General features: G+C 41.6%; 2 protein-coding genes across 2 annotated transcripts; both read left to right on the forward strand.

Annotated features, from left to right (window-relative positions):
- Nucleotides 1-403: 403 nt before the first annotated feature.
- Nucleotides 404-10,036, forward strand: TMEM129 (transmembrane protein 129, E3 ubiquitin ligase). The gene is made up of 4 exons (XM_068943594.1): nt 404-700; nt 1,169-1,643; nt 4,755-4,914; nt 6,315-10,036. The coding sequence occupies exons 1-4, from the start codon at nt 496-498 to the stop codon at nt 6,561-6,563; spliced, it is 1,089 nt and encodes a 362-aa protein (XP_068799695.1). The 5' UTR covers nt 404-495; the 3' UTR covers nt 6,564-10,036.
- A 998-nt stretch (nt 10,037-11,034) lies between these two features.
- LOC104151346 (uncharacterized) lies at nt 11,035-25,549 on the forward strand. Its single transcript, XM_068942925.1, has 13 exons — nt 11,035-11,284; nt 11,927-11,981; nt 13,083-13,124; nt 14,541-14,645; nt 15,430-15,561; nt 17,562-17,708; nt 18,544-18,681; nt 19,382-19,498; nt 20,670-20,777; nt 21,192-21,302; nt 21,652-21,765; nt 22,554-22,746; nt 23,665-25,549. The coding sequence occupies exons 1-11, from the start codon at nt 11,035-11,037 to the stop codon at nt 21,755-21,757; spliced, it is 1,311 nt and encodes a 436-aa protein (XP_068799026.1). The 3' UTR covers nt 21,758-21,765; nt 22,554-22,746; nt 23,665-25,549.
- Nucleotides 25,550-26,283: the final 734 nt, after the last annotated feature.

The following is a 26,283-nucleotide window of genomic DNA, read 5'->3' on the forward strand; positions in this document are numbered from 1 at the left end:
AGACATATCTTAAAAAGTTCTCTAATCACTTTAAGACCTCTTAAGATCTTAAGGCTCCTCCCGATCCTCCTCTAAAGAAAATATTACATAAAATACTCCAAGAAACCCAAAGAGAGTTGGAGCCCAACAGCCACATGCCTACTTCAGATGGACGTTACCCAACACCACGGGGCTTTTTAAACCTTAGAACCGCAATGCGCTGCTTTTGCCCGGCGCACCCGGCCGCGCATCTCCCCGTCAGCCGAGCCCCTTGCGCGGCGGCGGCGGCGGCGCATGCGCGACGCGGCCCGTAACGGCCGCGGGCTGGGCGGGAACTACCGCTCCCAGGGAGCCGCGCGGCGACGCATGCGCGGCGCGGCCGGTAACGGCCGTTGGCGGGGCGGGGCTGGCTCCCCCCGGCCGAGCGGGAACTACCGCTCCCAGGGAGCCGCGCGGCGGCGGCGGCGGCGGGCCGAGCCGAGCCGAGCCGAGCCGAGCCGAGCCCGGCGGCGCAGCATGGAGAGCCCGGCCGTGACCTTCACGCTGGCCTACCTGGTGTTCGCCGTCTGCTTCGTCTTCCCGCCCGACGAGGTCCGCTCGGCGGGGCTGACGGTGCAGAGCCTGCTGGCCGCCTGGCTGGGCAGCGAGGACGCGGCCTTCGTGCAGTACCACCTGCGGCGCAGCACCGGCACGCTGCTGGCGCACTCCCTGCTGCCCCTCGGTGAGGCGGGGGGCGCGCCCGGCCCGGCCCGGCGGCAGCCTGCGGCGCGGCGTCGTGTCTCCCTGTCCCCCCCCCCCCACCCCGGGTAGATGTGGTGGTGTGCGTCGTATCAGAAATCTCGGGATTACGGTCTTTCGGTAGAGGAGCCCCACAGCCTCTTTGTAATACACACCTTTGGAACTAGCTGGCCGCGTTGGAGTACGTGTGCTCCCAAAGCGATAACTTTTTATTTAACCAGCTGGTTCAAGTCAGCTTCCTTTAGCGATACAGTTCTGGTAAAAATAAGTGACGTCCGACAGGTAAGAACTTGCACCAAATTGCTTAGGCCAAGAGGCTTAGAATTTGAGTTGCCATCCAAAAATAAAACGGATTTGGAGGTGACCTCACCCGTTAAGATTAACTACAAAATTGAGGGATACGCGTTTACGTGTGTACTTGTTTTCTGAAAGTAAATCTTTTTCCTTGCAGGCTATTACCTTGGAATGTGCTTTGCTGCACCGGAAAAACATCTTTATTTTTTTTACTTGGCTTCGAAAGGATGGAAAACCTTCTTCTTTTTTGCCGTTCTCCTCCCAGCAGTGACCAGCGCCCTGGCATATTACTGGTCACGGAAAGGTTGGAATAATCATCCGTTAGCTCGGACGCTTGCTGTTCATGCTCTCCCGCAGTCGGGCTGGAGGGCAGTAGCTTCTTCCATCAATATGGAATTCAGGAGAATTGACAAATTTGCTACTGGAGCCCCAGGAGCCCGGGTGATTGTTACAGACACATGGGTGATTAAAGTGACCACCTACTGTTTACATGTTGCCCAGCAGCAGGACATTCATTTAACGGTTACAGACTCCAGACAGCATGAACTCTCACCAGACTCAAATATGCCTGTGCAGTTCCTCACCATCCGTGTTGCCAGTATTAATCCCTACGTGAAGGCATTTGATATTCGGTAAAGCAGAACATGCTACACCGTTATGTTATATGTATGTCATTTAATGATGTTAATGGAGTGCTTCTTGGCAGATCTGAAGACTTCTAGGGTTTCATCCCTTTCTTTTTGCTCCATGCCCAGTGCTCAGAGGTTCTTTGTGCGCAGTTCTGTCACTTAGTGCAGTGAAGAAAGGCTGTTTAGCAAGATTCACAGACCTACAATATTGAATCCACAACGGTTAATCAGAGGGACGTCCCTGTTTAGTCCTTTCTTAGGAAGAGAATTTAGTAGAGGTAGGAGGAAGTAACTGCAAAAACTTGGGTGAAAGAGAACAGGAAAGAAATGGAGAATCTTTAGTCTTCCATGTTTTGGAGGAGGAGAAATAATGATTTCTGTAAAACTGACCATTGCTCAGTCATGACTTCTTTTTCCCTCCTCCTGCTCAAAACTCATAATTTAGTCTCTGCTTGAAAGAGTTCTCACTGACTTACTGCAAACCAATTGCTCTTACAGTGAAGCAAGGAAGTAATTTAGGTTCACTTCCGATTTGTGTATCCTAGTAGTTGTAAATCATGGAAAATGTGCTGTGAATTGTTAGTGCTTGTTTTCCAAGGGGCCATGCTGTTTGTTTGTTTTAGCAGTCTGTCTACCTTGACAAGAATACAAGTTCTGCAGAAACTTGCAACAAACACTCTTGATTAGATTGGTGCTAATGTCTTCATTGTTGCTGTATCAGTAAAGGGCGTACACAAAGACATGTTCGTTCTCCTGAAGCTATTAATTTGAAAAAGTATTTGAGCGTGTTTGCTGTAGAGTCGTATGTCATGCAGTAGGCTGTTGGTATTACTAAGATTTTAAGTTTTAAATAATAGACAAAATTTGACGCAGAATAGCAAATACAGTCAGGTCTGCTTTAAGCTCATAACAATTTGAGTCTCTCTATACCAACAGTAGTATCTGCTCAGCTTTTTCTGCACTTAAAAAAGAATGGTCACAATTTGAAGGAGATCAGTCTTACGCAGTTTTACAGGGTTTGAGGGAAAAGCAACAGTTCATGTAAGAAGTAACTTTTCTTAACAGATGACAGCAGCACGTATTTAGCAGTAATTACAAGTAAGCAGATTACCAAGCTTTTAGGTGAACGGGTCCTGGCAAGCATGAGGAAGCTGCTGAGATGACTGTGTTAGATCTAGGCAAACAGAGCTCAGAATGAGGGTTAAGGTAAGCGTGACAGAATAATAAGGAGAGATTTATGTAGAATTGTGAAAGTGGTGACCAAACAATTTTTAAGCAACTAATGATTTTCTTCTGCAAGTGCTTCAGAGTCTGAGTGTTAAAACTACATCCCAGTCGAGAAAATCAGGACTTCCTTGGCAGTTCCTTTTGGGGGGGGAAAAAACCCCCAAACCAGAATTTTCCTTTGGTGGTTAAACAGAACAGCACCAAGAAGAGTGTTTAAAAGTTCTTGTAATAAGATTTGTCAAAAATAGCAAATCTCTACTTGAATGCAGTGGTACAGGATTTAAGGAAAGTGCGGTAGTACAAAATTCCCTTTCTAAGGGTATAGAATCATTGTATATTTCCAGAATCAGATTAGATATGGTGGAATCTTTATGAAAGGAAAATGCCTTTGTAAAGACAGGCCACAGTGCTTTCTGTGTTCCCTGTAAGTTTTTCCTCTGGATACAAAGGTCTCTGTTACTTGGAGAGATAGTATTTATTAGCAAACAACACTATTATCCTGCAGTGCTTAAAAACATGGAGACCACCTGGAGCTGAAGCTAAGCCAGCATTGCGTTGTACAGTATCTGTTCCTCGGGGAACTGAGTTGGTGGTAGGAAGAACGAGGAATTTCAGGGCAGTGTTCCCAGGGCTCCCTCATGAACGCTGTTAAATGAGTGGAAACATTGAGCTGGGAAGTCCTGAATCTGCAGTTCAGAGCTGTTTAGTCAAAAAATGTTCAGCCACAACAGAAATGTCTCATTGCAGGGTCTGTACAAGGCCTCATGTGCCACAGGTAGTCTGTGGGCCTCACTTAAGAGAGGTTTACTATAGCAGAAACAACGTAGTATGAAAACTGCCTCAAATCAAATTGTGAGTCCTATCCAGGAGCTGTTTGTAGCCTTTGTAAAATTTCAGCTTTTATCTATAATTCATAAAAGTACAGAAACTTGATATTAATTGACATTCTTCTGATATTTTTATGCACTGTATCTACATGATGTATGCCAGGTATGATACAATAACTAGCGTCTGTCCTCAGGAGTTTATAAACTAGAATTTAGACATAGTACAAATAAATAGGCATAAACAAGGCGGACAGAAAATATGCAGTATTTTACAGTTTCTGCATGATTTATTAGTTAAAAAAAAAAAAAAACGTACACTACTTTAGAAGCCTAGCTTTATTTTCATATGATGTTTTAACTGATCTCTGGTATATCCTATTGGCAGTTTGACACGGCTGTGAAGGATGGGCTGGATGTGAGGGCTGAACTTATATTTGTATATTTATATCTGCAGGTTGGGGTTGAGGCAGGAGGACAGCATGTTCTGCTGTCTAAGTTGTATCTGTCCTATCCCTGAATGCCACTCTTAAAGTTCTCGTTTGTCCCCTTTCATAAGTGTTAAAGGACTGTACTTTGAAAAAGAGCTCATGATTTTGGGATGTCAGCGTCTGGAAGTCTCACGTGAGACATTCTGGCTTTGATTTTAAGAAATATGTGTATGTGACTTTATTTGAATTAGTGGGACCCTGGTGCCCAGCTCCAGAGTGGGGAGGAAATGGATGAGAAGTGCTTTAAGTTGAGCATGCTAAAAATGGAAGCCAGTTTTAAACAGCTGTCTCCAGATGCCAGAATTAAAACTGGAATAAATGTAGGATTTCAGGATTTTTTCACCTGTGAGAAAATGCAATGAACTATGAATTTTTTTTTTTTTAGTTGCTTAACCAAATAAAACTCCAAAAGGCAAAAGAAAACAAAATGCTGTGCATTTATTCTGACCAATACGCACCAACCTCAACAGCTTTTCTGTGGATTCACGTGTCTGACATTAACCTCTATAATGTACTGAACGAGGTATTTGAATGGATAACCAAGGTAATGTTTTATTCAATCTTTTCTTCAGGTTGAACTCTACGGAGTACGGGGAGCTCCGAGAAAAGCTCCGTGCTCCTATCAGCAATGCAGCTAATGTTGTGATCCATCAAAGCCTCAGTGATTTATTTCTGGAAACTTTTACATCTCTTGTGGAAATTAATCAGACGTACCCTGTTCGAAGCACTCAGGTGAGATCTTCTTTCCATGCAAGATTGTAATAATTCTGCTTTTCAATATAGGTGAGCCTGTGATTACTGTGTGTGGTAACTATATTTGCTTATGGCTCACCTTTTCATTTCAGTAAACATGTAATAAATGTAGATCTGGCTGCTTTTTCTGTTCCTTCTTCTAGGAAAATAACTATATTGTGAGCATTAAATATTTGAGAAATGAGAAATAGCATCATGGAAAAAGTTCCTATAATAATTTCTATAAACCTTTTACCTGAGACGTTTGTAAACGGTAACGTTACATTTCCAGAAAGTTTATGGGAAGCTAGTCACCGTTGACTATGCTTTAGGCAGTTTGCTCCATTACAGCTTGCTTTTCTAGAAAGCCAGGTTTTGCTGGATCTTTTCTGTAACAGATTAATGATTCTTAATTGGGGCTCACCTTAATTATAAATAAGGACATGGAATACTTCCTTCGGTAATATAATAAAGACCAGGTCTCTGTGAATGTTTGTGCTGCAATCACAGTGACTAAAAGTCACTAGAAGCGTGACTAAAGTACTGTTCAGTATACTAGGGATAACTTTGATTTAACTAGCTCTGGTGACCTTGCAGTGAGGTTAGATAGATACTGTTAGGTTCCTTTCTCGGTGCTTGCAGATCTCCTTGCCTGTTCAGTATGCTTTGTCGTGAACGTTGTACAAAGCTCTTGGAGAGCTTTAGCTGGATGACCCATAGGAAGTGTAAGTTACTATTTATTAATGAGCAAAACCAGTTCCCTATATGCAATTGCAAGTTGATGTGATAAAATTAACTGTGGGGAAGTATCAGTCTATTCCAGTAACTTCCCAGAAAATTGTGCAAGGTTCTGGTCTTTGAAGACAAGCACCCATTGATTTCGGTAGAGCCTAGATTTTCCCTGTTATTTATGTCTCTTATTTACAAAGAAGGAAGATAGGAAGAAAACTTGCTGTAATAAGTGGTAAGAACTGTTTGCTTTGTTTATTTTTCTTGCTGTATATTGTATGTTTTGTGAAAAAGAGCAGTCTGAGTAGTAGAGATGGCTGCTTGCTTAGCTTATCCTGGCTGCTATGTACTGGAAACAGATGGGGCCTTCCAGAGAGACAGGGAAAGTTTGTTTTCAGTCATTTGTTTAATCTGTCTCATGCAGCAGTTGGAAGTCTTCTCTGTCTAAAGAGTTACTTTGTTCTCATTTGTTAGTTTGTGTTCCTATAAAATGCAGTTCTGGAGATTGGAAGCATTTGGTATCTTTCGGTGGGGCAGTTCTGCCTTGGGGCTCTGCCCAGCTCAGGTTCCTGCTATGCTCACGTGGAGATAACTTTCTAAGAGCCTTTGAAAAGCAATAAAAGAAGCCATTCTGTGCAGTTCATAGTGTTGACATTTTTTTCCTCCTTTAGGAACTGGAGCCGTGCATAGGGTGCATGCAGACTAACGCAAATATCAAGCTTATCAAGAACTGCCAAGAGCCAAACGAAGGAGAATGCCAGCAGTGCTACTGTCGTCCTATGTGGTGCCTCACCTGCATGGGCAAATGGTTTGCCAGCCGGCAGGATCAGCAGCACCCAGAGACCTGGCTGTCAAGCCAAGTGCCTTGTCCAACTTGCCGAGCCAAATTTTGCATTTTAGATGTTTGCATAATACGGTGAATAATATTTTGATACGTTTTAACTTTCAGAATTGAAATGTATTTCATAGTGGGTTTGGCTAAAGGGTCTGTTAGGTTGTTTCTTACACTTCATATGCTACATGGGTGCAAACTCCAGAGCCTTGAAAATGGGAGTCCATCATCTTTTCAGTTCCTTTTCACTTTTACCTTTATTCTTGTTTTTGACTTGCCAAATAGATCAGTTCTGGAATATGTTTCTTTTAAACATATTTTGCTTTCTTATGTCTCGGATGGAATAAGGGTATCCCATCAATGTTTTAGATACTATTCTCTTTGCAAGTTTTATCAGGGGTACTTTGATTTTTTTTTTTTTGATTCTTTAGTAAAGGGCTAACTGAGAAAATTGCTTTGATTAGGTTTCATTGATACTTTTATTATTCCTCGATCCATCTGTAATGTTCACGTTCATCCTTCTAAGTGTTCATCAAGCTGTGTTTCTTCTGCTGGTCCCATTCACTTAAAAGCAGGATTGGTTATGATAAACTAAGGAATTTAATTCCTAAAGATGTACAGCTCCTGCAGGGACCTTTTATTTCATTAATCTGCCTCTACCTTGTTCTTGGATGGATGTATTTATTTCAAACAACAGAAGTATTCAGAAATGTACCATTTACCTACTCTGCTAAAGGTGTGCATAGACTGTTGTAGTTAAATGTTCCTGAAAGCTACATTGCTTAGGGTTTCAGCACTCTTCAGGTGATGAATTTTTTTTTTACGTTTGAAGGGAATGCAGCAGACATCTGAACTGTTTAAATATTCAGAAAGAATGCTCAGCTATTTCAAAGCATGTAAGCTGTTCTAAGGGATACCCTTCCCACTGAAAGAGATGCCGGAATTAGATCCGTTCCCAAGAATGGCCATCGTTATTGAAAGTTTTTCAGGCTTGCACTTCAGAGGAACGATCGTAAGCGGTGGTCGCTGTTTCAGCATTAGTAGGGTACTGTTGCACGTTTCCTAATGTGGTCTACATCAGAGTAATTTGTAAAAAAAATTTTTGAAAAATGCTTTGATTTTAATTTAAAAGAGAGCTCCACTCCTGGGCCTAAATGCACTGCTTCGTGTCCCAGTTGTCCATCACACCCTTCAATGAAAATTAGCCTACTGCCTGGTGAAAAGCTTTAAGCTGCTGGAGATTGTGCGTTTGAGTTCATACACTGAAGTATGCACTGTAGTGGCTGAGATGCAGATATTTTGCCCATCTTAGAGGGGCAGTAATCGCTGGCAGAGAGGCGGGACAAATAGCAAGAGAAAAAATATTTTAATGTTTTGGTCTAGGAGAATCATAGGCCCTAATATTTCCCTCTTGTATAATAACAAGGATCTTACCAGTAAGTCACCGGTACAGATGACATGCCAGTGGTTAATTGAAAAAGTCTGAATTACTGGTATATGCAAGACTGCTTTGAGCAGAAATAGGTAACAGGACATTAACAATGGTACAAGTACTGAAGCACAACCATGAAAGATTTCATTACAATCTCAGCCTAGCTACAGGCTGTATGGTGAAAGCACCAAACTGTACTTAAGAGCCGGACAAACCAGGAAATGGTTACATATGCGGCTGCAAGTTGCATTCTGGAGACTCAAATATAGATTTGGCAGCATCCTATGAGCACTGACCTATAATTTATATATACACAAATATGTAGGTGTTTTCTAATATGCACTTAAAAGGCCACACTGCTTTTGTTTAAGGACACTAATCACTTAGGCAAATCTCAGTTGTTGCATATACAACCTTTACTGTGCAATTGTCTGTACTACCTATTAATAAGGGTGATTTTTTCCTATTTTTTCATTACTTCTTCTTTTAGATCATATGGAGTGAAAATGTGATGCTTAGCCTGGCAGTTGGGATATGTCTCTCTTTCCCAGATACATCTTAAATGACATGCCCATCTTCATTTGATTGGGATAAAATTGAGTCCCTGAATTTCAGACAGACTTGTTGACAAGTCTGAAAATCAATAAAAAAAAATCAGGTGATCACTGATCAGTGATTGAATTTAAAATATTTTCCAGTACCTTTTTGGAAAGTTATTTGTAATTTTGAAATGCTCTCTCTCTGCAGTGTTGTGTTTTTTTTTTTTTTTTTTAAATCTATGGTAGATTCTTAGTGGGCGAGGTGGTGCCATCTGATGTGCAGCTCTTCACTGTACAGTAGCCTTTACAAATCAGGATTTTATACTACTACTGGAGTCCACATAATGTAGCACAAATATAAGGAATATGGTCCTTGAAATAGTGCAGAAGGGAGGGCAGGATTATGGACTTGAGGCTCTGCCACTGACAAGTCATTCAATTCCTACATCTCTTTTCCTGCTTGGAATAAATATATCCATTTATTGTTAAGGTGTGTGAAGCTTAAATTGTAAAGGCCTTGGGAACCTTAGACAGACACATGTAGTTGCAGATGTTTTTGTAAAAGAAAAACAGGTTAATTGCAAACAGTATCTCATGTAGTAAGAGCTTTAGTCTCCCGATTGCTTGTGCAGTCCTGTTGTTTTTTTAAAGAAATCTATCTTCTTTGAAATGATTAGAAGTTTTCATTTCAGGGGAACTTTGCTTTTACTCATCTTAGTTCTTTTGCCAATATGACAGTGTAACAAAGTAGTATTCATAAATGAATGATACTCCTGCATCTTTTTGTGGTAGTGCTCTATCCACAGAAGTGCCTCTTAGAAGACTTAGTAATAATTACCAAAATAAAAGGATGATTTACATTACTAATGGTGCCTGGCTTATATTCCTAAAACAAGCATTTTCTCAAGTTCAGATTCTCAAAGTAGTGTGGCATGCCTCTAAGGTTTGTAAGCTTCTTCAAGGCTATGTTACAGAACCAACTTGTTAAAAATCCATATGAACTATCCTTTGTAGAGATGACAGAAGGAGAAGCCGTGACTTCTCACTGGTAATCTGGTATCATATTTGTGTTGCATAATTCACCGAATGTGAAATTAATATAATTTAAAAATAGGTGTTTGTCTTCATGATAACTTCAAATCATCATTCCAAAAAACCACTCACGTATGTATGGCTGTTTCTAGACAAGGTCACTGCTTGCAGTAAAAAGAAATACATTGCCTCCCACCCGATCACGATATTCTTCGTAAATATTATAGATTTCTCTTTATCGCACTTGTCTAAGGGAAAATGGGACATCACTGAATTTAAGTTCTGAGTGCCACTTCCCAAGAGGGACATGGTTTTGGTTTTCTTACTGTGAGATATTTAAGGAGAAATGAATATTCAAACTCTGACATACATTATGAAACACTTTCTTCCAAAGATATACTGAAGGTTTGTTATTTGTGGGGAGGTTTTTTATCCATATAGTTAGTTACATATTTTAAAACTGACTTTTATTTGGATAGCCTTTAAGCAAAAGGGTTACTGAATACATGCAGTTCCTTCTAAAACTGCCTGAATAAAAGTACGATTGATTGTAAGAAAGACTTCTGCTTTTCATTTCTGACTTATGCTTACAGTTAAGACAGTGCATGGGCAGAAATCGGACGGACTCAGCTGTGTATGATGCGTTAGCTCAAATAAGTCAATACAAAGTCAGACTTAAATTCTCCTAAAGGGGCACCCAACAATTCCTTTGCTAATTTGAATATATATACTATAATTTGAATGCAAAAGGGATGCATAAATGAAATAAGCTACGAAAAATCTATGTGTATATCTCAAAAAAACAAAACAGAACAAAAAAAACCCAAAACACCTCAACCCATTTCCATAAATAGCTGGGGTAAGGACTGGATCCCGTAAACTCAGTGGGGGAAATTACCAGAAATCCGTTTTACCGAGGAAGCGCTTACATATTGTGGTGGTGATTCCCTCACAAAACGCGAACAAACCCCCGTTTACATTGTGGCATTGCTGAGAGACGTTACCTGTCACAGGCAACAGACACAGCGCGCTCCGTTAGCCAGCGCTACCGCGGCCTGAACCCGGCTCCCGCCGGCTGGCTCCGATCCGCCCCTGAGGCAGCGCCCCAGGGACCCGCAGCACGGAGCCATCTTCCCCACCCCCGGGCCTGCCTCCCGCCCCCGCGGGTCGTGTTCCGGGCGGCGCGGCAGGCCAGGCAGAGCCCGCGAGGAAAACGGCGCCTTGAGCGTGAGGCGAGGGGCAGCCCGGGCTGCGGGACGCCACGACTCCTCCCTCTCACGGTCCCGGCGCAGGAGGCGATCGGCGCCCCCGCCCGCAGCAAGGCTTTTGACGGCTTGGAGAGGCTGCGCGTAGCCTCCCCTCGCTGGCGCTCCGGCACCACCCAGTAGGACGCCGCGCGCACGCGCACTCCGGCCGGCAGGAATCCCGCGCATGCGCGCCGCCCCATCGGGCCGGCCGGCTGCGTCAGCCGGGGAGGCCCGGCCGCGCCTGCGCGCGGCGCCCCCGCAGTGGCGGGGCGCGGCCATGTTGGGCGGGCGGCGCCGCTGGCCTCAGCCATGTTCCGCAGGCAGCGCGGGCCGCCGCGCCGCGCCGCGGGGCCGCACAGGTGGGAGCTGCGGCGGCGGCGGGAGGGAGGGAGAGAGAGAGGGAGCGCGGAGCGTCGTCGTTGCTTCCTCCGGGCGGGCGTGGGCGTGGGCGTGGAGGCGGGGGTGTGGCCCCGCTGCTCCCGGACGCCTGGGCCCCCTGCCGGTGGGGGAGGGGGGAAGGAGCCGCCTGCAGGCAAGAAACGTGACAGTATTGGCTTCTGTATCCAAAAGGCGTGATGTGGGGTTAGCGTTTTCCCTGCTAGCTCTTGAGAGAGCGCCGAAGGTGCCCGAGGGCCGGCGGGTGTCGCGTTGCTCTTTGCCGTCCGGCGGAGCGACCGCGGCCGGCCGTGGCGGGCAGAGCTGGGCTTTAACAGCCCAGCTGCTTGCCGCAAGCTCCCGCGTTAGCAGCGTCCTTTTGTTCAGGCGCGTGATCGGGGTTAGATTATTCATGCTGTGCACTAGCAACCGCCGGGGCTGCGGGAGCAGGAAACTCCCCGAGAGGCGCAAAGGCAGCGGAGGAGGAACGGGAAGGACACCCAGGCTGTTAATCCAGGATTAGAGAGACAGCAACCTGCCTTTCCTCCCACTCCTGTTGGCCTCAAAGAGCAGAGAGACCTCGCAACTGCAAGGGTCCGGCTATCGCAGAGCAATGTATCTGTCGCGTGGGGTCCTCAGGAGAGTTTCACCCTCTCGGGGGGCGGTGGCTGACCGGCAGGTGCGGGCTCTACCTTAGAAGCCGGGTCTTGTGTTTAGTAAAAGCTGTAGGCGTTTTGTTTAATCACCTAACATCTAACAGAAATTAAGACACCAAAAGGGTTGGATAACTTCTCAGTTATTAAGTAATCCTTGACTGACCTTGCAGTATTTGCAAGTGCCCCACTCCTTCTCCCCTACGTACTTCTCCACAGAAGTCTCTGGTAAGGAATTTCTGGTCTAAAAGTGTTTCGCCTTGAACATTTGACCTACTTCTCTCCTGTTAGACACACTGTTTTCTGTGCTGAAGGAACCTTTCTCTATTTTTGCCTTTTTAAGAAGTTTAGTGCTGAATGGAATGGTGCATATGTACGTAAGCTAGTGCAGTGCTACTAGAGGACAGTGCATGGATGTTGCAGGTGTCAGCAGTTCCATAAACACTGTTGGAGGCCCTCAGCTGTTTTTTTCCCCCTTTTTTGATTGTGAATAGAGGAAAGGAGAATTTTTTTTTGTTAAGTGAAAGTTAGCAGATTAAATTCTGATGTCTTAATTGCAATAGTCAAACACCTTCTCTCAACTGTTGACCTGGCTAGCACCTGTACTAAGTTAGTGTTTCCTGAGTAAGCTGCTGTAAATCTATAAGGCAAACTGATCAGTTTTGTAATGACAAGTGATAATAGATAGGTTGTCATGTTTGTTTTGAGGAGGTGATGTTCAGTGACTACCAACGAGTAGGCTGCGGGTGAGAATTATTATTTTGTAGTTTTGTACAACCTCCACACTGCTGGTTTCAAGAGTAGAAATGCAGAAACTGGAATGGTTCGGATTCTTTGGTGTTTGAGGAATATCCATCTAGACGTTTAGATCACTGGGTGGAGAGGTAAGGAATAAATATGAAGTTTGCTTAAATCTTCACTTTACTGTGAGGTAAAATCTTCCTTGAGGAATCCAGCAACACTTTGAATACGATTAAAGGAAAATTTTGTAATAATATGGAGCATAGAGCTAGCAAATATCCTTCTTATGTAAGAGTAGACCATACAGTTTGGCTAGTTGAAATTCGTGTCATATAATTTGCAAATATTCCCTATGAAAGGGAGTAATTGTATATTGTATACTGAGGCAGCAATTAGAAACCCTTTGTTGCTAAAATCTGTATTAGTAGAAAATGTCCCTTGAAAAAATATGCTGGTAACTTTTCTGCGTTGTTGATGCATATTTATCTGTGTGTGGGCAAACCCTGATGTTTGCCTCTTCCTCTGTCAGTGTGCTCAGTCTGTTCAGCTGTATCACACTTTTTAGAAAAATACCCGTTTTCTTTGCAGTCCCGTACTGAGGACAACTGGAGATGAGATCAAATTTTATAGGTAGGTAGTTTTAAGAGTATTTTGCTTTTCTTTTGGATGTTCTAGAGTGCAGGCCTCAGGTAGAAGAAGTGCTGGAGCTCTAGAGATATCTTGATGTCTGGCAGGAAGTAAAAAACTGATGAGCGTTTGGATATTTGCAAACAACTGATCATAAGTTAGAGAAGATGATGAAATATATACATACAAAGTGCCCCCAGTAAAACATGTGTATATATACACACACACACACACACACACATATGATTTGTACATCTCTGAATATTACATTATATAAGGATTATAATCTCTGGTGGCCTCTTTGATATTGCTTCAGTTAATAACTGGATCTTTTGAAGAGGTTGAGAAAAATAATCTTGTATTCAGAAGGCGATCCTATGACTTTAAGGTTATAAAAAATATTAGAGCTATGTTATGACAGTAACTCAAACTAGGTGTGCTAGGAGCATTTTTTTGTTTCTTTTTTGCTGAATAGAGGTATTCCTGCTCTGTGTTGAATCTTTATGTTGTGTAGTATTAAAATAACATTAAGCAGCATTGATGGTAATTTCAGCTGTTGGTATGAAACATTTTATGTAGAGTAAGATTCTAAACTGGAACTACTGTATTATTTTACGTTAAATGTAGAGGCATTAACATCAAAAGAATTGGAATAACTTTGTGGAAAGAAAGTTCTCACTGCTTCAAAGTACTACAGCATTATCCGCTTTTCATTAGTTAATGAGGAACCTGATGAGTTTCTCTTTACTCAGAATATCAGTGATCCAGCTAGTTGTTAAAGTAGGAGCTTCCTGGCTCCATTTTTTGCTTTACACAACAGAGCATACATCCTTGACATTGTGTTTTGGGAAGGTACGAAGTATTGCTGATGTCTGAGAGAATGTTAGTTCTGCTCATGAAATGGCACTTTTCTATTTCTTGAGCATCTCTACTGTCCTTTGCAACGTACTTTGCTCGTCACTGACAGCAGTGTTTAGACTGATTTTTGACCTCAAGTAACGTCATACACTGTGCTCTTTGACAGAACTGAGGTATTGGAAAAAATACTCAGCATAGCAGAGAGAAGCCTTCACGTTGGCTGAGCTGGGAATATTTATAGAGCCTATCAGCTCTGTGGCTATGATGCGAGGTTCACTTCGTGATTGTTTTCTTTCCCTGCAAGGTAAAACTGATTGTTGTCTCATGTCACTGCAGAAGGTGACTTAAGCTGAGATATTTTAATCTGTTTGACTGTACACTGAAATAAAAAAGGAGCACTCCCATGGCCAGTTTTAGTATTATAGTTGCGGAGGGTACTAATTTGCTAGACTATACTATCTTGATTTGCAAAGCTGCGCTTGTCCACTGTTGAAGTTTCTGTCAGTTAAATAACAACCTGTGGGCAACAAATGTTCATATAGAGTTCTAATTATTTTCCAGCTCTACGGTATCAGAAGACTCGAAGCCTCTTTCAAGTTGTTCAGACTGGGGAAGTGGAATTGAAGAAGGCAAAATAATGAGGATATCAGATAAAGAAATGACAAAGTGAGTATTGCGTGATTATTAAGTGAGTGTCATAACCATCTGATGATCTCCAACTACTTTACGTGCATTCATGAAGATTTGAAATGCCTTGGGCAGGAGGGAAGTGATTGTATCCGGAATCTTGGCCTCTCTCTCCATCATGCTCCGTATTTCTCACCGTTAAGTTGGGCAAACTGTTTCATATCAAGCCTGAAGGAAACATGAAGGAGAGAATAGCACAGAGAAGTTCTTCTCTTAAGAGCTATTTGTGTGATCATTTCAGATTCTCTTTCTTTTCAGGCTACATTGCATATTCATTGCAACTTTACCTGAAAGAAATACTGGACAGTGAAAGGAAAAATGAAAAGCGACGTTCTAGCCTTGGAGAGAGAAATGGCTATGAGATCATTCAAGCTAGCCTCCTTTATCTTATCCATCTCTGTTGTATTAAGTTTGGGGTTTTTTTTAAGTTTTTGTGTTTGCTTTTGTTTTTTTAATATTAGAAGGTTGTTGCACATATGCACGAATCATCTACCATTTTGTCTCCTGGTTACAGAACTAGCCATAAACTTCTAGTAAGGCAGTTGTACTATTGGTACCCTCAGATGATAGTTGACTTAGTACAAACCTTAGCAATTACGTGAACTTGAAAAGCCTGCTCTGTTCTAGTGGGTCATTTGGTTAGCATCACCATCACCTCTGTGAGCAAGTCGCTACCGTCTATTAGAGTATATGTGGTTCTAGAGTATGTGTGTACATAACTTACTGTGAAGCTATTACCTTGATTCTAACTTTTATTTTTAAGTTCTGTTTCAAACAATTCCACCAATCCAGCGGAAAGGGAAACCGATGAGGTGGTTCTGAGGAGAAGGCAAAAACAGATCAACTTTGGAAAGAACACCCTTGCCTATGACAGATACATTAAAGAAGTTCCAAAGTAAGTTGCACTGTGCGTGGCAAGTTTTCAAGTAAACGCTTATTTGTTCCTGACGCGTGTAGGTCAGAGTATGGCTTTAGTTCTCTTAAAATAATAATGACAATAAATGAATAAAACCTGAATCATAATTGTTTTTGTGAAAAGGAAGCCAGGGATTTTCTGCACTGGAGCAAGTTTAAAGCTAAACATAGCCCTTGACTACTCTTGTTGTCAGTAGCAAGCATGCTTTAAATAAATTCTTGATTAGTCAGCTCCCTGTGAAGTTTCTGGTCGTTGTGTTGCTAGACCAATATGGAGTTAATTGCTGTTGGGAAGTGACAGTTTTGAATGAGGATTGAATAAAGCTTTTCCTTTAACTATAGGTAAGGGCAACTAGTCTTCAGTGATTAATCAGTCACTGACTGAAATCAAACCCTGGATTTCTTCTGTTCTCTGTCATTCCACCTTGGGCTTCACACGGTCTGTGAATTGTAGCACTTACATTTGGTTTTTCAGTCAGCCCTCTCTGCTCGCTTCAGAATTATAAGGATTCAGAAACTACTCTGTAGAACATATGGATGTGCATCTGTGTTCTTAGTTTTGGATTTGAGGTTGACCTTTTTGTTTGTTTGTTTGTTTTTTAAGACTTAACTATTTATGGTTGTCTTACTTTCTCTGCATTTTACACTTAAGAGTCTGTTGTGAAAATTGTCTGCCAAGCGCAGTGGACACTACAAGCTAGTTGTTGAGCAAGGCTTAAGAGTAGCAGAGATGACTAAAAATCAACCACAGGTATTGTAAATGATTACAGATATTGCACAGTATTGTGATCACATCTTCAGGAACGCTCCCCCCCCCTCTCCCCACCCCAAAGAATCTGAGTGGCTCAATGGGACTTGTGAACTGGGTTTTTCCCCCCCCCCCCCCCCTTCGTCATCAGTGTGGTAGGACTGCAGCCAGCCTTATGGTTATACCTGGCACTTCCATAGCTTGGCTATAATCAGCTAAATTGTAGGTGGAGAATAGGAAAAGATGAGAACAACATTCAGGAAAAAGCATGGGATAAACTAATTAAAAAAAAAAAAAACAAAGTTACTAGATGGTATTTTAACAGGATAGTTAATAATACTGTTCCTTAGCAGGGATCTATTTCTGTTACAAAAGAGTCAGTCAAACTGTTATGGCTTCGTATATTGGACTGTGAAGCTGGGAGGAAGAACACTTGAAAGTAACGTACTTTGTATGAGTTAAAACATGATTATGATGTGTTCTTTCTTCCCAGGCATAAAAGCTGAGTACAGTATGGTATGGCTATAACCACGGGATTATTTTGTACTGCAGATATGATTTTAGTGAGGTCTCCAGTAATCTTTGGTTGGACAGGATCTGGATTTGAGATGCCATCCAAGAAATGTCACTTCCAGCCATTTGGTGATTCCAAACACCATTGTTACAGCATTTGCCCACTGCAGATTTAGTGAAAAGGCATACCACTTACTCAGTTGCTTGCATATTACCCAGAGGGTGTGGGTATGTTGTTTTTTAAATCTATACTCCCAAGGGACAAATGCTGTTCAGAAGTGTATACGCCCCATTGTAACAAATCGTGAACAACTGTAAAAGAAAAATTCACAGAAGATATTAAATGCGAAGAAACTGTCCCTGACTCAGGAAATCTGAGACAGAAATAGTTGGAGGCAGGGAGAGTACTGAAGGAATATCCCGTATGCTGCTTCTGTTTCCTATTTGTCCTTAGGCATTAGACATCTGCTTTTGGCAGCTGTCAGGCTGCTGGGCTGGATGGACCTCTGCTCAGACTCAGTGTGTTATTGTTAGTTGTTGCTCATGTGAATTGTTTTGTTTTTGACAATGTTTTAGAATATACCTATTTCAGTTAAGCTGTTAACATAGGAGTGTTTTGCCTCATAGTCCATTGACGTTTGCTTAATCTGATGGGCTGAGGATTTTCTGGAAGAAAGAAAATCATGTCCTGAAATGTAAACGTTACTGGTTTTTTACAGGAATCAACGAATACCAGGAGTTCATCCTAGAACTCCCAACAAATTTAAGAAGTACAGCCGTAGATCCTGGGACCAGCAGATCAGGCTGTGGAAGATAGCGCTACATGCCTGGGATCCTCCTGAGGAAACCTGGGATCTGCAGCCAGTGTGTGTATGGGTGAATTAGTCAACGCTCATCTGTTGCTTCACAGCAGGGCTCTGAATTTCCTCTAGAGCATTCCTTACTGGGAACAAGAGAGGGAATTGATCTCAGGCTCAGAAACGGGAGTCCCATTCAGTTTCCTCTAGCGCTTTGTTTCCCCCTTCGATTTCTGTTAGTATTCAAAATTTTCCTAATGTTTAGTCTAAATTCACTTCCAGTAAGGCACTTTGGGGAGGAAAGCGTGTGGTATGTCTGCAGTAGTACGTTCCCTTCCCTGTGTGTTTGCACTAGTCAACACAAGATAAAATTATTTTTCTAGGAAGGGATAGCAATAAGTGGAAACTTGTTGATTACTGTTCCTTGACCTTGATATCCTTTCCATCTTCCTTATAGTTAGACAGTGGATACTTCTTTCTGATGGCAGGAGAACCACCCTGCTCCTGTAATAATGATCTGTTGAGAGTCTGAAGTTTAAGATTGGAGAGATTTTCCATATTCTTCAAAAGACAGTGGCAACTGTTTTCAAGTTGGAGAAGCTTTTTTAATCTTTTAAGAACTTTGACTTTCTGTAACAGGGCTAGCTTCAATAATTAACACCTAATGTTTAACAAAGTTGGGAATAGTAAATTTGGAGGAGAAGAGTGAATGGAATTCTCTTAGCACTGTAACTCATGGTGTCAATAGCTTTAGTTGTGCTGTCCTCCATGGTGGAGGCTACAATTGTTTGCACCGTCTGGGTATTGTGTGAGATGAACTATTAACTACTGCAGCTTAACTCTCTTCTGCTGGGAGTGATGAGCTAGAGGGACAGTATTTCAAATCTTGATTTTTCTCTTTTAGTAGTACAGAACCTTCAGGCAGTTCCCAAGAATGGGTCTACAGAGATCAGGATGACTCTGGCTACCCAGTATTTGATGAAAAGCAGAGTAGAAGTGGATATGAAGATCAATACAAAGAGACAGACTATGCGTCAGAGAGGTATGAAATAAAGTTTTGTGACTAGTTAATTGCGATAATTCAATGCACGTTACTGTTACCATTTTTTTGTGGGAACTGTTTAATGAGGGGGCAATTATTGCTCTGTCTCCCCGTTTGGCGCTTACACTGTTGAATGTCATCCATCCCTGGTACAAGGCATTGAAAGTGGAAAAAGTACCAGCATTACAGATCTGCATGATTAACAGTAGAAAAAGGAGCCGTTCTTTCTGCTTGTCTGTTTATACAGTGGAGTACTGAGGTGTCTTTAACCAAAGATGACAAATCCTGAAAGTAGGATGTCTTCTTCAGAAGCAAGACTGACAGTCCTAAACTGAGTGGTCTCTCTGCGTGCAGAACAGCATGGAGAGTTTACAGTGAAGCATCTCATGCAGTTCTGTCTACCGAGATGTCTTGATCTCAGCTATGCATGTGGGGCTGGAAATGGCTCTGCATCCAAGCTCAGTGGAGTCTCACTGGCAATTATCACTTGATTCAGTTTTCAGAATACAGTCAAGAGGTTACAAAATCTGAGCCGTTTTCTTAGGTGTTCCTCTTGCTGTAGCTTGTGTGTCTTACTTCAGGGAGAAAACTCTTCTTCTGTTGCACGTGTCCTTGCTTTGCAGAACTGTGATATGAGTTTAAACACAGATGATGGGGGGAAAAATGCTTTCTTTGTAAAATCCTTGTCTTATTTTTGCAGTCCCTGTTCTCCCGATTCTTCTCCAGTATGGAAACGCAGAAAACGAAATAATCCTGACTCCTCTGCAGTCTCAAAGGGCAAAAACCATTATGTGCCTACGTACCACGCACTGGAAGGGTATGAAATGATTCTCTTTTTGGAGAGCCATACGCATTATGAACTGGCTTTTGGAATATTACTGAAATTGACCCCCTCTCCCTCTCCGCTATTTGTTAACAGCTTTAATTTAGTCTAAACATACTTGCATTCTAATGAGGAAAGGAAATCATGCCAGAATAACCATGGTGATAAGTATTTGCAAAGGTGAAGAAAATCTATTGTCAGAAGACGCAGCACAGCTTATTTTAGGGCAGATGCTTAATTCTACATACAAAAAAAAAAATCCAACATCAATGTCTTATCCTCGATTTCTAATGGAACCTCGTTTCTCCTTCAGAGCTTGTAACTATGACAGAGCCAAAACAATTTCATAATTATTTCACATAAGAATTTTGAGGTACTTGTAGCACTTTGAAACACCTCTTACATGCACTGTATTCTGCCTTTTGGCATGCAGAGTATATACAAGTGGATGAATGTCACGGTAAAGGAATAGAGCTCCACAAGAAAGCATGTGCACTCATCAGTCCATCAGTGAATACTGAAACTCACTGCCTGTTTAACTATTACCATTTTACATTTACTACAGATGTTACGGAAAATGTGTATTCATTAAGGGTTGTGAAGGGGAAATTTTGTGCGTTTTTGGCTACGCTTTTCCCTGCTTTACAGAAGGTGGCATGGGAAAAAATGCTTATTGGAACAACGAAGTATAGGTCACCCATCTGGAACTGGGTCAAAGTGAGATCAATGACCAAAAATGGGAAGCAGAAGGGCTTTGAGATGTCAGAATGTTTCAGAGTTCTCAGGCTAACACCTTCTTTATTCAGAGTTGCTTAGGAATTACACTAATCTTCTAATTGTTTTTAATCATATTTCCTTATTTTTTTTTTTCCTTTTCCTAGCCACTGTATAAAAAGTTTTCTTGTAAATGGGAAATGATAGGCTGGCTATGTAACAGAGAGTACACTTTAACTGTGTATGTATAGTATCGCCAAAACCACAAAGAAAATTGGAACAATGGTTTAAGGTTTGTTGGGTTTAGTAGCCTTTTGTCAAGAACCTTATTAAAAATGTTTATACAGGTGTGCTATTTTTTTTCCTTCTCTTTACTTAGCTCCCATATTCTCAGAAGAAATAAAAGGAACAAAAAGCTCCATAGCTTTAGACCTTTTTCCTTTCTTTCTAGTCTTACTGAATCAGGACATCAGGAGGCTTTTTCAAGGTATTCAGAGTGGGGAACCTCAGGTGAAAATGATGAAATAATGACAGTACAATATGGTATAGAAGTAACAAGGTAAATACCATAATAATCTTTTTTTTATTGCTCATGCTGTGAAGCTGTCCTTGGCTTTTTTAAACATCCCTTTCCTTCACTGTTTTCTTTAATCCTACTTTTTTTTTTCCCCCCTCTCCTCCTTATACTTCCTGCAGCTTATGTTTTGTTTGGTTATTTTTGTTCCTTGACTTGGCTAGTGTCAATCTGACTCTCTTCTATTCCTGCTGCTGCTGCTTCTGCTATTAGGTAGTCCTGCAAGATGCTGAGCTGCTTTCACCCTTTTTTTTCTCTTAGGGAAAGCTGTTGTTCCCAATGGTTGTTAATCGCCTCTTACTTGCTAAGCCTAGCACCTGAATACTTCTTGTCTTTGTCTCCTCAGAGATGAAGCTGTTTTGTAGCTGACTACAGAGGTGGTTATTTGTTTTTATGCAGTGCCCAGGTTCCAGCCAGTTGTTCTTCAGGATGGAATGATCAGAAACAGAAAAATTCCAGGTTTCCGCATTATAGCACAACATGCGGAGACTCAGACTACAGGCTGGAGAGGTATAAAGAGCCTGTCCATCAGGGGCTTTTTTACATGTTAAGTTAGAGGTGTGTTATCTTACTGTTATATTTCAAGCCAATATTTTATTAGGAACATGTATCTCTACTACTCCTTTTAGGGATGTTTTGGGCAGTATTTTTTTTGTGGTAAAGCTTTGTCCTTAATGCTCTGTCCTTGCAAACCGTAGGCAGCATTATAAAAGGCAGTCTGTATTAAATAGCAGCTTGTAACTATATTCGGTATAAAAAGGTTACCATAATAAAGTCAACAACTTAGTAGTTTTGAATGGAAATAGAGATACAAAAGCGGAATATGTGGGTTTTTTTTGTTTTTTTTTAATATCTGTAGGCTTAAACTTTGCAGCAGTTTATTGGAAGGACGTCAGTCAGACTACCCTGAACGGGGATGGGGAAGTGCAGGTGTTGAAGATGAAATAATAAGGAAAAAAATCTAAACTGCAAGGTTAGTTCATGGTGTCTACTTACTTTACATATTCTGTTTCAGTAGCCTATATGCGGTCTTGTTCAACAGCATCCAGCTGTTCAGTTTAAGTAGATCAGAGTTTCTCTCTTTATTCCGCTACTTTATGATCAGTATTTTCTGTCATTTTCTTGTCTTTAATGCAGTACCTAATTAAAGGATGTAATACTTTTGACTTAGTAAATTTAAATGTTTATCTGTTCAGCCAGAAAGCATAAAATTTTTTATCTTAAAATACAATTAAATGTGGCTTTCTTGTTGAAAGCTATTCCAGGAGCAGCTTTTTTGCCTGTTTTGTGGTGAAATCACAACTTTGCATTTGCAGCCATAGAATTCAGTTAAAAATTTATTTTGGGCTCTAGACTCCTTTGCATTAATAGCATGGAAAATATCTCGAGTCAAACAGCCTTTATTAACAAAGGTGATCTTTTATGCGATTCAATTAAGTCTTTGTTGATCTCTTTGATGCAGACTCTGAAATGTTGTGCGTATGGTATACATGTCTTTTTAACAGTCATTTTGGAATATTTTTCATAATAAGGACAATGAAAAATTTGGCACAGAACTAGTATTGTACTAGCTAGGTTTTGTCGAATTCTACTGTGAATACAATGAAAAAGCAGTTAGGACTTTACCAAAAATGTGTATTAATAGCAGTTTTTCTGCTGACTTCATTGATCCTATTTTAAACTAAATTCTTTATTAATATGAATAAGACAGTATGGGTTATTGTTTTTTAAAGTGCTAATTCAATATTTGAAAATATCTAGTCTGTCTTTGTATATAGAAGTATCAGAGAAGAAAGACTTTCTCCTGTGATACAGTGATTTGAAGGATAGGGATATATTGTGGGTTCAGCAGAACAAGCCTTGGACGACTGATGCAGTCTCATAACTTCTGCACTGAAAGAGGAAGAGATTTATCGTCAGCATGTGTATAATCAACACAAGGTGAAATGTGCAGGTAAAAGAAGCATGCTTCTGCATTGCTATTCGGAGAGCCTTTCTAGTCTTTTAGGTAGTGAACTGATATTTATCTGCTTTGCAGTCAGCTTTGTTCTATATAAGGTTCTAATAAAGAGTGTAAATGCTCAGTGGGTGCAATCACTCACTCTAATTGGAAAGCTATCTTTGTGACAAGTTGAATGTAGAGAGTGAATTTAATAGCTTCTCTGTGGAGCAAAGCATAGATTTCCTGGCATGCAAAGATCGGGGTTTAGAGAGAGGCAGTTCCTGTCCATTTTGTTTTCAGGTGTGACAAACTCTAATGCTCAAATGGCAAGAACTTTTTGACTTATCTGAGGAAACGGAATGTTGTTTGAAAACCAACTTGTGGATTCCGTGATGGAAACCCCCTGCCTGTTTGCTAAAAGAAAGTTGCTAATTGGATTCTTAGTCTCAGGCAGGAAAAAAGAAATTTGGCTGTTACATTCAGAATGATGAGACATTTCTCTGATTGCTTTTTAAGGGGAGGGGAGAAAAAATTAATAAGTAGAACACTTGTGATGTGACCAGAATTTGTTAATTGCAATTGAGAGAAAATGTGTTTTGGGCAGTATTTAGGTGAAGATGATGTAAGGGATTGGGAAAGGCTCAAATACTTCGATTTATCTTTGGCACATACTTTAACAACATCAGTTATGTAATGCTCTCATTTTGGCAGTAAGTTATGTTCTCAACATGTTCCTAATATCCATAACACTTCCTGAAATATGGACAATTTAGCTTTGTCTTTTATACTGTGCTTTAAGTTCACCACTTGCAGTGCTCTCTTCCTTTTGCTATTCCTGTAACTCTGGCTTAAGACAGTAATGTGGGGGTTTTTTGCGGTTAATGATTACATATACTTATAAAAGGCTGTTGTGTCTACCTTTTTATTTAGGTTTCTCCAGAGCTTTAAGGATAGATCGGCTTCTGCAAGCTTTGCCTTGAACGTAAAACCTCAGGTTTCATTAAGCCTGGGGCTAAGATGATGGACGTTCCCTAAAGCTTTTGTGAGAATATTTCTGCTTTATCTGAGTTGGCAGATGCCATGTGCGTCATATTGTAAAGGCTACTTCAGTTTTTGGATCCTGCTGTTGCCTTTTGGAGATCGTGCTACTTACAGTGCACTAATGTTATGTTGGTGTATTGGTCCAATATTGAGTCAGTGCGAAGGATGCCACCTCTCAAACCACGGAGTTAAGCCCTTTTTCCTGTACTGGACCAGAATTATGTATTCAACCTGAAGAACTGCTTCAGAAGAATGTAGATAGTTCCACCCTTTCCTCCAGCTGTTGAAGACAAACTCCTTCTAATTTTGGATGGGATGTTCATCCAGTTGGTTTATTTTCCATTTTCAGATAATGTATATTAAGCTAGCATCTGTCTAATCCTGGTGAGACAAGAGAAAAGGAAAGGTTTATCAAAAGCAGCCCCCTCTCTTTGAGGGGATGAGTGACTTAACAGCAACACAGCTTAAATATCTGGATTTTACTCTTATGCCTGTTACAGCCTGCCCCAGAGAGCCAAGCTGCTGCTGAGAATAAGGAAGGATGAATTCAGTGGCTGCTGTTGCTACAGAAATAGAGGAAAGCAGCACTACTGGAGCAGGTAGCTGCTCTAGGGTATGGAGTGTCCTGGCTGAGGGCTACTATGGTCACCCTCATTTTATCTTTCTAGCATTGTGCTCAGATGCTCCAAGTGAGTGCTGTGGTTACAGTGGAGTTTAGACAAGATTCGTGTATTACAAGAAACTTTTACAGTCCTTATGATTTTGTTTGTTTTTTGTGTTTTCTGATGTAGACTGTACTAAAATACAAATGTATTGGGAAATGTTAGCATTGGGAATTCTCATTGCGTTAGTGTAGCTTTGGCATTGCTGCACCTTGTCTCCTTGCAAGACCACTGCAGAAACTGTGGCAGTTATAGTGATGACGCACGGCAGCCTTGCTGTGGGACCAGCAGTGGACCAAAGGGCCAAAAGACTATTGTGCTGTTGAAGTCGAAGCAAGTTGCTTCCTGACAAACTACTCCCAGTGTCTCCCAAAACATAACTTCTACTTGTGTTGCTCAGACCTTTTTCAAGTTAGTTTTGAAGAACTGCTGTGCTGGTCTGGGTTTCCAGACGTGTTACAAAATGTCCAAAACATGAAGAAAACAACACTGTAGAAAATACTGTTGCAGTGTGCAGGAGCAGTAGGTTGCCTTCACCAAGAACTGCCATGCGTGCAGAAACTCACGGCTGCAGTTAACCATCACAGGTTTGACAATTTCCAGGGAAGATCAAAATTTCTGAGTATGAAGGGGGGGAAAGTGTGCTCCTGCCTCAACAGATAAACGTGAGCCTTAGTTACAGCTATCGCTCAACAGTAAGAATATCCTTTTTGCTGTGTGTGCTCTGCTTACACAAGCACAGGAGGAGGGCCATGCCTCTGACTACGAGTCAAGTCAGTTAATGCCTTGTCGGGGTGAGGAGAGCTGCCTGCAGGTTGGTGACTTCTATCCTAGATGCTTCCTGCAGCTCTTGGCGCTCATCCCACCTTACCTAGGGGTTCAGTAGTATCGTAGCACAGGGATGGCTCACTCGCATGCCACAAAGACTTAAGAGCATGGAATGTGTATACAAGGAACAGATCTGTACAGCACCTTTTAAAGAAGTAATATGTAGAGCCTTGTTGTTGCAGTGTGCATGTTTCCATGTATTGTACGATGTTTATAAAGAAAGAAATGTTTTTAATCTTTGGCATATTGTCTTTATGCAAAAGAATTAAAGTCTTTAAAACTGACGTTTTTATTTAGAATGTACTGGCGTAGTAATGTTTTAATTCCTGTTAGTATTGTTAGTCTGTTGTCAGTGTTTCATTATAAAAGGCATGTGTTGGTTCAGTAGTTGTTCTTTAGCCCTTGCTTGTTCTGGGGGAAGGGAGGACTCTGTTCAGAGATGAAACCAAACTCTTGAAGGGAGTCTACAATACAGCTTGGGTTGTGTCCGCCACCTCAGTTTAAATTCATGACAAGATGTCAAAACACATGTTCAGTGCATTGTAACCTAGTGAAATGGAGCAGCCGAGGCCCCAGCACCCGTTCTGCGGCCAGAATAGTGTCCTCTAGGTGAAGATGGACCTGATGGTTGGGAGCAATAAGACTCCTGAACTCCCAGCTCCTGAAATGCGGTGCCAAAGCCAGGGGCAGAAAACGCTGAGCAGTTTGTGTGCGCCTTCCTGTGCACCCCCAGCCTTCAGGCAATGAAGGCTCGGAAAGTTGTTATTTTTAAAAACCCTGCTTGAGTTCTGCTGCAGGAGAGCTCCCCGTTGTTTCCGAATTACTTTTAAGACATTTCGGTGTGTTGCAGATATCACAGATTTAACAGGATCGTGCCATGCCTGTGGAAGCCACAGGAATTTGTAATGAAAACATACGTAAGGAAACTCCACGCGTCAGCTTGGAGGCACAGCAGCCTCATGGCATAATCCAACCTCGTTTAATATGGGCATCAAATACTATTTAGCGCCAGGTCGCT

Source organism: Struthio camelus, chromosome 4 (assembly GCF_040807025.1).
Source record: "Struthio camelus isolate bStrCam1 chromosome 4, bStrCam1.hap1, whole genome shotgun sequence".
Taxonomy (NCBI): Eukaryota; Metazoa; Chordata; class Aves; order Struthioniformes; family Struthionidae; genus Struthio; species Struthio camelus.

Coding starts and splice junctions, on each gene's coding strand:
- TMEM129 (XM_068943594.1), top strand. CDS start 496: ATGGAGAGCCCGGCCGTGACCTTCACGCTGGCCTACCTGGTGTTCGCC. Junction 1,644..4,754: donor GTGAAGGCATTTGATATTCG/GTAAAGCAGAAC, acceptor TCTTTTCTTCAG/GTTGAACTCTACGGAGTACG. Junction 4,915..6,314: donor ACCCTGTTCGAAGCACTCAG/GTGAGATCTTCT, acceptor TTCCTCCTTTAG/GAACTGGAGCCGTGCATAGG.
- LOC104151346 (XM_068942925.1), top strand. CDS start 11,035: ATGTTCCGCAGGCAGCGCGGGCCGCCGCGCCGCGCCGCGGGGCCGCAC. Junction 11,285..11,926: donor ACGTGACAGTATTGGCTTCT/GTATCCAAAAGG, acceptor CTGACCTTGCAG/TATTTGCAAGTGCCCCACTC. Junction 11,982..13,082: donor CTTCTCCACAGAAGTCTCTG/GTAAGGAATTTC, acceptor TTTTCTTTGCAG/TCCCGTACTGAGGACAACTG.